The 13,363-nt window shown below is 39.9% G+C and overlaps 1 protein-coding gene across 1 annotated transcript in view; it reads left to right on the forward strand.

The window, feature by feature from the left end:
• The window catches only part of LOC123510605, a 20,300-nt gene that overhangs the window by 5,559 nt on the left and 1,378 nt on the right, over positions 1-13,363 (forward strand). The window contains exon 4 of the mRNA XM_045265884.1: positions 7,476-7,538. Coding sequence (XP_045121819.1) covers positions 7,476-7,538 — 63 coding nt within the window. The remainder of the gene's footprint in view (positions 1-7,475; positions 7,539-13,363) is intronic.

Here is a 13,363-nt window from a genome sequence, read left to right on the forward strand (position 1 = left end):
CACACACACACACACACACACACACACACACACACACACACACACACACACACACACACACACACACACACACACACACACACACACACACACACACACACACACACACACACACACACACACACACACACACACACACACACACACACACACACACACACACACACACACACACACACACACACACACACACACACACACACACACACACACACACACACACACACACACACACACACACACACACACACACACACACACACACACACACACACACACACACACACACACACACACACACACACACACACACACACACACACACACACACACACACACACACACACACACACACACACACACACACACACACACACACACACACACACACACACACACACACACACACACACACACACACACACACACACACACACACACACACACACACACACACACACACACACACACACACACACACACACACACACACACACACACACACACACACACACACACACACACACACACACACACACACACACACACACACACACACACACACACACACACACACACACACACACACACACACACACACACACACACACACACACACACACACACACACACACACACACACACACACACACACACACACACACACACACACACACACACACACACACACACACACACACACACACACACACACACACACACACACACACACACACACACACACACACACACACACACACACACACACACACACACACACGCGTACGTGGGGACCAGGGTAATTCAGATTCCGTGACATGCTAACATGCCCATCCTCTTACCAAGGTGCTACCCCTCCGTACACCCCCAGACACACACACACACACGCGTACGTGGGGACCAGGGTAATTCAGATCTCCCGTGACATGCTAACATGCCCATCCTCTTACCAAGGTGCTACCCCTCCGTACACCCCCAGACACACACACACACGCGTACGTGGGGACCAGGGTAATTCAGATCTCTTGTGACATCCTCTTACCAAGGTGCTACCCCTCCGTACACACTGCTGCTGCTGGTCGGTCTTCCTCTTCTTCTTCTTGGTGGTTTTGGTCTTCTGCTGCTGCTGCCGGTGGCGATCCTCTTCTTCTGCGGGTAGTGATCCCCTTCTTCTTCTTCTGCTACTGCTGGTCCTCTTCTTCTTCTTCTTCCTTTGCTGCTGCTGGTGTACCCTCCTCCTTATTGCGGTCACTACGTGGACTACCAGATACTGATTCTCTCCTATCCTATCCTGTCCTGTCCTAACCTAACCTAGCTAAGTGTTAACCTACTTGAGTGAGTCAGTATGGCAGTTCTTGTAGTTCCCAGCGTGGGGGGAGGGGTGGGGAGGCAGCTCTCCCTGGGCAGTGGATGATCTCTGAGTTTTGCAAGTTCCGAGAGGGTTTCGAACCCACGCTTCCCTCACGCCAATCCAAATGTCATCACCCTACCCACTGAGCCACGAGGACCCAACACAGTATTATGCAAAGTTGGTCTATTTCCCCATCTTATGTTGAAGTTGCACTGGGCCGTGGGAACCCCAGCACAGCTGAGGCTACACAAGATGTACTCGAACACATCACTTCCTAACGGTGTTCATGCCGCACCAAAACTTCAATAGACAATGACTGCTGCCAATCTTGATGTGAACATTGACACTGACAACGATGATGAGATACAATGAAGTGCTGCACACTGGTGGGAGTATCAGTCATGGCGTGAAAATAGTAGTAGGTCAGATGAAACAACTTGAGAAAGGCGGCGATTCCTCGGGTGTGGAGTCTCCCTGTGATAACCACTACTCTCACTCATTCACATCTTCCTCTGGTAAACTGTGGAACTCCTGCCTGATTCTGTATTTCCTTCTTCCTACGACTTGACTTCTTTTAAGAGGGAGGTTTCAAGATATTTCTTTCTGAATTTTGGATAACTCATACAAACCTTCAGGGAACTGGCAACCCAGTGGGCCTTTTTCTTCAATTTTTGTTGCCTTTGGCCACTTTCTGTTCCTGCATAAAAAAAAAAAATGACGTGGCCAGGATTCGAACCCATGTGCCTGTAACCCTTGGAGCCCAAAGCGCGTGGTTCCACTCTACTTATATTTCAGTGATTATCGTTTTCTATTTTTATTTTTGTTTTCAGTGTTTTTGGTGAACAGTGGTGGCAGTGATCATTTAGTGCGCCTCTTCTGTTTGGCAGCTTAGACTGTGACGCTGTCTGTTGTTCACTTGTTGATTTATTGGTGCATTTACCTTCAGAATTAGGATAATGATCACTAATGGTATTGCTCTTATTATTATTATTATTATTATTATTATTATTATTATTATTGGTAGTAGTAGTAGTAGTAGTAGTAGTAGTAGTAGTAGTAGTAGTAATCTATTATCAATTTTATTATTATTTCCATTCATTGTCATTATTATTGTCATTATTGATATCATTATAATTATTTTCATCATTATTCAATTTACTATTATTACTGATATTATTACTATTATTTTCATCATTGTTGCTAATAATAATAATAATAATAATAATAATAACTGATAATAATAAAATAATAATAATAATGATAATAATAATAATAATAATAATAATAATAATAATAATAATAATAATAATAATAATAATAATAATAATAATAATAATAATAATAATAATAATAATAATAATAATAATAATAATAATAATAATAATAATAATAATAATAATAATAATAATAATAATAATAATAATAATAATAATAATAATAATAATAATAATAATAATAATAATAATAATAATAATAATAATAATAATAATAATAATAATAATAATAATAATAATAATAATAATAATAATAATAATAATAATAATAATAATAATAATAATAATAATAATAATAATAATAATAATAATAATAATAATAATAATAATAATAATAATAATAATAATAATAATAATAATAATAATAATAATAATAATAATAATAATAATAATAATAATAATAATAATAATAATAATAATAATAATAATAATAATAATAATAATAATAATAATAATAATAATAATAATAATAATAATAATAATAATAATAATAATAATAATAATAATAATAATAATAATAATAATAATAATAATAATAATAATAATAATAATAATAATAATAATAATAATAATAATAATAATAATAATAATAATAATAATAATAATAATAATAATAATAATAATAATAATAATAATAATAATAATAATAATAATAATAATAATAATAATAATAATAATAATAATAATAATAATAATAATAATAATAATAATAATAATAATAATAATAATAATAATAATAATAATAATAATAATAATAATAATAATAATAATAATAATAATAATAATATATAATAATAATAATAATAATAATAATTATTATTATTATTATTATTATTATTATTATTATTATTATTATTATTATTATTATTATTATTATTATTATTATTATTATTATTATTATTATTATTATTATTATTATTATTATTATTATTATTATTATTATTATTATTATTATTATTATTATATTATTATTATTATTATTATTATTATTATTAGAGAGAGAGAGAGAGAGAGAGAGAGAGAGAGTGTGTGTGTGTGTGTGTGTGTGTGTGTGTGTGTGTGTGTGTGTGTGTGTGTGTGTGTGTGTGTGTGTGTGTTTGTTTGTTTGTTTGTTTGATCTGCTGCAGTCTCTGACGAGACAGCCAGACGTTACCCTACGGAACGAGCTCAGAACTCATTATTTCCGATCTTCGGATAGGCCTGAGACCAGGCACACACACACACCGGGACAACAAGGTCACAAGGTGTGTGTGTGTGTGTGTGTGTGTGTGTGTGTGTGTGTGTGTGTGTGTGTGTGTGTGTGTGTGTGTGTGTGTGTGTGTGTGTGTGTGTGTGTGTGTGTGTGTGTGTGTGTGTGTGTGTGTGTGTGTGTGTGTGTGTGTGTGTGTGTGTGTGTGTGTGTGTGTGTGTGTGTGTGTGTGTGTGTGTGTGTGTGTGTGTGTGTGTGTGTGTGTGTGTGTGTGTGTGTGTGTGTGTGTGTGTGTGTGTGTGTGTGTGTGTGTGTGTGTGTGTGTGTGTGTGTGTGTGTGTGTGTGTGTGTGTGTGTGTGTGTGTGTGTGTGTGTGTGTGTGTGTGTGTGTGTGTGTGTGTGTGTGTGTGTGTGTGTGTGTGTGTGTGTGTGTGTGTGTGTGTGTGTGTGTGTGTGTGTGTGTGTGTTGTGTGTGTTGTGTGTGTGTGAGAGAGGAAGAGTGGTGTGTTTGGTGAGGGAAGGATGAAAGAGAGTGAATTGTGAGTTTTCTGTGAGGTGAGAGTGAGAGAGAGAGGAGAGTTAGTGTGTGGTGTTCTGTGAGGTGAAGAAGACTTATTTCGTGAAGGAAGAGAAGAAAGAGAGGAATTGTGAGTGTTCTGTGAGGGAAAGGAGGAAGAGTGGTGTGTTTTTACGGTTGTAGTGACAGATTGTTAAGATTTGTGCATTATTAACAGGAGAGCTCTACCTAGTCATCTCTGTGGCCTTGGAAAATAGTGATGGTGAGAGAGCATAATGTTTTTCAATACAGGCTACTTACCTGCTTCATGAGAAGGAAAACATTAGGTATACACGTTTAAAAACATGACGAAATAATCAGATAAGGGAAGCTACAGTAAGCCTACACGTGGCAGTCCCTCTGTAAAGCACACCCAGCCATCTCCACCAGCCATCCTCATCCATAAAGCTGTGTAATCTGTGAACACTGCCATTGACTCACCACTAACAACCCAATTACTGACTCCACTCCATTCATCCTCCACTGTTTGTGTGAGGACTTGAACCACAGCCCACAAAAACACCTGCACAAAACACGAAAGGGGAAAACAAAAATGCTGGTCAGGCCACATCTGGACTATGCAGTACAATTCTGGTCCCCACATGATAGGAGGGATATAGGTCTGTTGGAGTCAGTGCAAAGGACGATATGTAAAAGATACAGGGGGTGAGGGATATTCCCTATGAAGCGAGACTGAACAAACCCAATCTGCATTCCTTAGAGAGACGTAGGTTAAGAGGAGACCTGATAGAAGTATTTAAGTGGTATAAGGGTTTTAACAAAGGGGACATGAACGAAAATCTTAGGATCAGTAGCGGGACAGAACCAGAAATAATGGGTTTAAACTTGAAAATTCAGGTTCAGGAAAGAAATGGGAAGAAACTGGTTTTCAGACAGAGTGTTTGATGAGTGGAACGGACTCAGTGGTCATGTAGTCAGGGGTGAGTCAATAGGGAGCTTTAATCATACAGGAGTGCCGCGTGTAGGCCTGGTGGTCTCTTGCAGCATCCCTCTTTTCTTATGTTCATATGTAGGTGAAAGTGATCGCGTCAAGTCCCAAGAGTTCTCAGATTTTTAAGTTGCCGACCCCGCAGTGGACTTTGAAGGTTGTGTATCGCGCGAGGAGGAGGAACGAGAGGAAGGTGTCTCGTTAATTGAATGGCCGCTGTGACGGGAGGAGAGAGTATGAACAAGAGGAGGAGGAAAAGGAGAAGCAAGGAAAGGTAGAGAAGAGGAGAAAAAGAAAGAAGAAAAAATAGAAAAAAGAAAAAAAAAATGAAAAAGTAAAGCTAGAAGGAAAAAGAAAGATATAAATGGAAATGCAGAGGAAAAGGCAAAATGAAAAATACATGAATGGAGGAAAATATATAAAAGAGACTAATAATGACAACAACTATAACTATAAAAGGTCCGTATTTTTGTATATATATATATATATATATATATATATATATATATATATATATATATATATATATATATATATATATATATATATATATATATATATATATATATATATATATATATATATATATGCGGATCATTTTTCTCACTAGTTAGAATCGGCCATTTTAACTAGTCTCTCAGACTAATCCGCCTCCTTATCAATAACAAGTCTCAGTACAATTCGCTCCTCACTCTCAAGTCTCGTAACTAGAGTAATCCGGATCCCTCTTAATGCCGTAATTCTCAGTTTACCCCTCATTAGTGATTGTACTCATAAGTGTTTACTTAAGTATAATCTAGGTAATTTCAAGGTTGCCTTTATTATCACTCTGCCAAGTTCCTCACTTAAGTAATTCGCTTATCATTTTTTTTGTTGTGGTTTAACATCTATTTAATATGGCTTCCGCTCAGTTTAATGTTGAAGATTTTTGTGCCGACCCTTCTCTGGAACAACTTAAATATCCTAATATAAAGAAGGACCAATGGAAAGCCATCGCTAAACATTTTGATGTTCCCATCACGTCTCAGATGACTAAAGAGGTCATTAAGAATGTAGTTGTTGAACATCTAGTGCAAGAGTTAACTCCCATGTCAGCCTCTACGAGGACTATAATACACAGTCCCCAGGAAGAACAGGATAAGAGTAGGATAAGTCAATGGGAAATTGAGAAGCTTAAACTAGAATACCGGATGCATGAAAAACAAATGCAATTACAGGCAGAAAAAGAAGCAAAAGAAATGCAACTACAGGAAAAACAAATGCAACTACAGGCAGAAAAGGAAGAAAGAGAATTTCAGTTACAACTTAGAAGGCAGGAGAAAGAGTTAGAAATTCAGGAGTTAACCCTACGAAATGACGCTAAGTTTAGAGGGGAAGAAATAGATATAAAGAAACAGTTAGCAAGCTTTAATCCTGCTACAGCTGCTCCGCTAGTTCCCCCTTTTGATGAATCTGATGTTGACGGGTCATTTCGCGCTTTTGAGAGCATTGCTCATAGGAATAAATGGCCCAAGGATCAGTGGGTGTCTCTCCTTGTCCCTAAGCTAGTAGGAAAAGCTTATAGGGTATACAACGGCCTTAGTGATGAGGTAGAATATGTGAGATCAAAGGTAACATTCTAGACGCCTACTCTATCACTTCTGATGGATACAGACAGCAGTTTCAAATGCATGTGAAACCAGAGTCTCACACCTATGTTGAATTCGCTAGTGAGAAACTAAGACAATTTAAGAAATGGTTAGCGCCCTTAACATTACCACCTTTTCGGAGTTGCTCAATCTAATGGTCCTGGAAGAATGGAAGAACAAGTTACATTTTAATATTCTGAGGCATGTGGAAGAACGGGGAGAGTGAGCTTATGTCTGCCGCTAAAGTGGCTGATGCGTTTGCTTTGTTGATGGGATCCCTGGGTAGTAGAGGTCGTGGTTCACTGTCTAATGTTAGGTCCTCCTTTGGGAAGGTTTTATGTAAAATTCTCGCCAAAACATATAATTTGAACATACTATGAAGCCAAAATCCAGAAATGTAGACAAAATTGCAAGGGTTCTCAACGTCAATTTTTCTTTTGTGTCTAGACCTAACACATTTGAGAAACCAGTGGCTAGCTAACCCTGTCAACTCTCCTCTAGAACTTTATGACTCGTATATGTTTACAGGTAAAGTGTCCCTTACTGATGGTAAAGAAAAGGCAATAAATATCAAGGTTCTGCGTGATACAGGTGCTGCCCTATCCATCTTAAGGAAGATGTCATCCCTAATATCAAACAGGCTTTCACTGGGAGAAGGTGGTCCTTACAGGTCTCGAATCACAGCTCTCCTATCCTTTGGCTAATATTAGCTTACAGTGCCCGTTCATTTCAGGAGAGGTTGAGGTAGCCATTAAACTGGTGAACTGCCAGTAAGTACATCTTGTACTGGGTAATATCTTAGTAACTTGGCTGTTCCAAACTTAATTGTTCTTGATTCTCCCTTAACAGAAAAACTAAGAGGACGAAACACACTATTTGTCCCAGTGTGTCACCAGGTCTCAGTCCAAGTCCCCTGCCCTTTAACCATCTCCTCCACCAATGATTGCCTCTACTGACAACTTGTATAATAACATCATTTCAAACGAGAATTTGATTAATGCTCAGGAACAGGATCTCACTTTGGCTAAGATCAGACATGTGGCCAGTGAGACAAAGGATATGTCTAAATTGCCTTGTTTTTATTATCAGGAAGGAGTCCTGATGGGTGCTTACAGACCTCCTGAACTGAAACAACTAGACACCTGGTCAGAAACACATCAAGTTGTCATCCCCTTGTCTGTAAGACCAGCCATTATAGACCTAGCTCATGATGGATTGTCAGGTCATCTAGGCATCCAAAAAACCTACAAGAAGGCTCTTCAACATTTTTTTTGGCCAGGAATGAAAAAGGATGTGTCACAGTATGTAAAAACATGTCATATATGTCAAGTTGTGGGTAAGCCTAACGAACGCCTTGTGCCAGCTCCTCTGACGCCTATTCCAGTTCAGACGGAGCCCTTCGAAAAGATCATACTAGACTGCGTAGGGCCCTTACCCAAAACCAAACGAGGGAATCAGTATTTGTTAACCCTCATGGATCCCACTACCAGGTACCCTGAAGCATTCCCTCTTAAGAACATCACATCAAAGACCATTGTAAAACATCTAATACATTTTTTCACCTCGGTAGGAATTCCAAAACAAATTCAGTCTGACAAGGGTAGCAATTTCACTAGCCATTTTTCCAACAGATAGTGAATGAGCTAAACATCGACCATGTTACCTCCTCGGCTTACCACCCCCAATCCCAAGGCTGTCTGAAGCGGTTTCACCAAACATTAAAATCCATGATGAAGAAGTATTACTTGGAGCATCAAGGAGACTGGGATGAAAGTATTTCTTTCCTTCTCTTCGCTTTAAGAGAATCTCCTCAAGATTCTTTAGGTTACTCCCCTTTTGAATTACTCTATGGTAGACAGATCAGGGGGCCTCTCAAAATATTAAAGGATCAATGGTTTACTCAAACAACTCCTTCAAGCCCCAGTGTGTCTGACTACATCAGTAACCTTAAGAATAAAATCAGTGAAGTCAGATCTTTTGCTAAATCAAACATCCTCAAATCTCAAACTAAAATGCAACAGAATTCTCTTCCCAAATCTGTCATGAGAAGTTTCAAACCAGGAGACAAGGTTTTACTTTTCTCCCACTCCAGGCAATGCTCTTCACAGTAAGTTCATGGGACCTTATGTTGTGGCTCAAAAACTAAGTCCATTAAATTATGTGGTCCACACTCCTGACCGTCGTAAGGATTCCCAACTTGTTCATATTAATCTAATGAAACCTTACCACTCCAGAGAACCAGAGGACGACTTGTCTCGCGCTGTACCTGTATGTCTGATAGGAAAGGAGTCTGGTCCTGTGCCCCCCGAGGAAGAGTCCGACATCGAATTCCTCTTCTCGTCACCTAAAGGACGCCCTCAAACAGCCAAATCATGTCCAACCTTGATGAGGTGTTTTTTTTAACACCTTCACAACAGTCTGATCTTAAAAGTTATTGCCAGACTCTAATTGTTGATAAACCTTATAGATAGTATAGTAGCCAAATTTGTAACCACTATAGACTTGCTTAAAGGTTACTACCAGATTCCTCTCGGACGAGGCCCAAATAATATCCGCCTTCATCACTCCTTCAGACTATACCAATACACAGTGATGCCCTTTGGATTGTCTAATGCTCCCGCCACCTTCCAGAGGGCTATAAATTACATAACTCAGGACTTGGAGGGCAACATCTACTTCACCGACCTGTTCCTGGGCGGCACCTTCCTCACCTACGGCACGGAGGTCATCAACTTCCCTGACATGGACCCCGAGAAGCGCATCGATCCCATGACACGCATCTTCCCCAGAGTCACCAAGTGCACCTTCAGGAAGTTCAGCCTTCGGGAACCATCGAGACCCACGACACCATGTGTGTGCTGGCGGTTAACATCATCAACGAGAAGATCTACATTTTCATCTGGTTCTGGCTGGTCTCTCTCACCACCATCACCGCTGTCTGGCTCGTGTATCGCCTCCTCGTCATCGTCTCCTCCGATGTGCGCTTCAAGCTTCTGCAGGTTCTTCCTTTGCGAGGTGCTGTGTCTGGTGGTGGGGGGTGGACAACATCATCGCCGACGCCTTATCAAGATCTCCTGTCTCACCTCCTTCATGAGCCCATTACGGAGGTCTTAGGGGGGAGGAAATGTTACGGCCCGCCCGTAACATGCATTACTACCATCACCTCCTCTGCTTGTTACCTCGTTCGCCACCGTCTCGTGAACCTTCCACGCCACCGTCTCGTGAACCTTCCACGTCACCGTTTCATGAAGCCCCGCTACTGTCCCGAAGTTGGATTCAGGCGGCCCCTTTCGACTCAACCGAAAGTGTTGAGCCAGCTCTTGGCTTTCTGGATTGGGAGTTGAGATCCAAGCCTCAACCAGTGAACACAACGCCTCTTGGGTCTACCATGGGATCAACCATCACCCAGCATTTCACCACTGCGACACCGCATAAGTATCACTATCCCTCGTCCGTGTTTTCCACATTGCCTCTATATAGGATTAGGATTATTGTTAGGTATTAAGTTGGGTTCTTTATTGTTGTATTTATTACTGTGTTATATGTATATGTGTATGTCATTTTCCTGTGTTTTATGTTATATATCTGTGTTTCATGTTTCATGTTATATCTATGTGTCAATATCATTATGGGTTATTAAAATAGCTTTTTAAAGTGACCCCTTTGCATTTCCTCACCAGTTGAACCTGCAGTGTTTTTTTTATTGTTATTGTTCACCGGCTCTCCGATGCCAATCTTACCAGTTTAACCGGTGAACGTAACAATTGGCGACCGTGACAGGACCATTATAACCCATGTTCAGTGTTCCATTTTTCCAGTGACTTTTTTTCTGTGATTGCTTGTGTTTCTGTGGTGTTGTGACTCTGATGTGTTTTTTTTCTGTGACTTACTCTGCGTGTGGTTTAAATTTACCTTTGTGCGATCAAGTGGCTCCTTTTGGGTTAAAGTGCTTCGTGACTTTCATTGGTATCGCATAGCAGTGGTAGAGCAGGAAACCAGGTAGAAAGGCGTGTTCACCGATAGCACTTATCTATATTTTTGCACATAGGCAGGTGTGTAATAAGTGTTATCCAAGTGTTGGGATCATCATATGTTCATGCGAACCCTCAATTCCCTCACTTCGCGGATCATTTTTCTCGCTAGTTAGAATCGGCCATTTTAACTAGTCTCTCAGACTAATCCGCCTCCTTATCAATAACAAGTCTCAGTACAATTCGCTCCTCACTCTCAAGTCTCGTAACTAGAGTAATCCGGATCCCTCTTAATGCCGTAACTCTCTAGTTTACCCTCATTAGTGATTGTACTCATAAGTGTTTACTTAAGTATAATCTAGGTAATTTCCAAGGTTGCCTTTATTATCACTCTGCCAAGTTCCTCACTTAAGTAATTCGCTTATCATTTTTTTTGTTGTGGTTTAACATCGATTTAATATGGCTTCCGCTCAGTTTAACGTTGAAGATTTTTGTGCCGACCCTTCTCTGGAACAACTTAAATATGCTAATATAAAGAAGGACCAATGGAAGACCATCGCTAAACATTTTGATGTTCCCATCACGTCTCAGATGACTAAAGAGGTCATTAAGAATGTAGTTGTTGAACATCTAGTGCAAGAAGGTCAGTTGCTAGGAAATGCCATAGAAGAGTTAACTCCCATGTCAGCCTCTACGAGGACTATAATACACAGTCCCCAGGAAGAACAGGATAAGAGTAGGATAAGTCAATGGGAAATTGAGAAGCTTAAACTAGAATACCGGATGCATGAAAAACAAATGCAACTACAGGCAGAAAAAGAAGATAAAGATAAAGAGAGAGAATTACGGGAAAGACAAATGCAACTACAGGCAGAAAAAGAAGCGAAAGAAATGCAACTACAGGCAGAAAAAGAAGCGAAAGAAATGCAATTACAGGCAGAAAAAGAAGCGAAAGAAATGCAACTACAGGCAGAAAAGGAAGAGAGAGAATTTCAGTTACAACTTAGAAGGCAGGAGAAAGAGTTAGAAATTCAGGAGTTAGCCCTACGAAATGACGCTAAGTTTAGAGGGGAAGAAATAGATTATAAAGAAACAGTTAGCAAGCTTTAATCCTGCTACAGCTGCTCCGCTAGTTCCCCCTTTTGATGAATCTGATGTTGACGGGTCATTTCGCGCTTTTGAGAGCATTGCTAATAGGAATAAATGGCCCAAGGATCAGTGGGTGTCTCTCCTTGTCCCTAAGCTAGTAGGAAAAGCTTCACTGTCTAATGTTAGGTCCTCCTTTGGGGAAGGTTTTGGGGCGCGGTGGTAAGCCAACCGGATTCTCGCCAAATGCATATAATTCCCCTGGTGTACATACTGTAAGAAGCCAGGTCACACGATCCAGAAATGTAGACACCCAAATTGCAAGGGTTCTCAACGTCAATTTTCTTTTGTGGCCCTAGACCTAACACATTTGAGAACAAGAAACCAGTGGCCCTAGCTAACCCTGTCAACTCTCCTCTAGAACTTTATGACTCGTACATGTATCAAGGTAAAGTGTCCTGACTGATGGTAAAGACAAGGCAATAAATATCAAGGTTCTGCGTGATACAGGTGCTGCCCAATCCATCTTAAGGGAAGATGTCATCCCTAACATCAAACAGGCTTTCACTGGGAGAAGGTGATCCTTACAGGTCTCGAATCACAGCTCTCCTATCCCTTGGCTAATATTAGCTTACAGTGCCCGTTCATTTCAGGAGAGGTTGAGGTAGCCATTAAACCTGGTGAACTGCCAGTACCGGGGTACATCTTGTACTGGGTAATGATCTTGCGGGTAACTTGGCTGTTCCAAACTTAATTGTTCTTGATTCTCCCTTAACAGAAAGTCCCACTAAGACCCTGGACGAAACATCCCTCACTTCTTCCCAGTGTGTGCAGTCACCAGGTCTCAGTCCAAGTCCCCTGCCCTTTCATCACCTCCTCCACCAATGATTGCCTCTACTGACAACTTGTATAATAACATCATTTCAAAGGAGAATTTGATTAATGCTCAGGAACAGGATCTCACTTTGGCTAAGATCAGACATGTGGCCAGTGAGACAAAGGATATGTCTAAATTGCCTTGTTTTTATTATCAGGAAGGAGTCCTGATGCGTGCCTACAGACCTCCTGAACTGAAACAACTAGACACCTGGTCAGAAACACATCAAGTTGTCATCCCTTGTCTGTAAGACCAGCCATTATAGAACTAGCTCATGATGGATTGTCAGGTCATCTAGGCATCCAAAAAACCTACAAGAAGGCTCTTCAACATTTTTTTGGCCAGGAATGAAAAAGGATGTGTCACACTATGTAAAAACATGTCACATATGTCAAATTGTGGGTAAGCCTAACGAACGCCTTGTGCCAGCTCCTCTGACGCCTATTCCAGTTCAGACGGAGCCCTTCGAAAAGATCATACTA

The sequence above is a fragment of the Portunus trituberculatus genome, chromosome 29, assembly GCF_017591435.1.
Source record: "Portunus trituberculatus isolate SZX2019 chromosome 29, ASM1759143v1, whole genome shotgun sequence".
NCBI classification, from domain to species: domain Eukaryota; kingdom Metazoa; phylum Arthropoda; class Malacostraca; order Decapoda; family Portunidae; genus Portunus; species Portunus trituberculatus.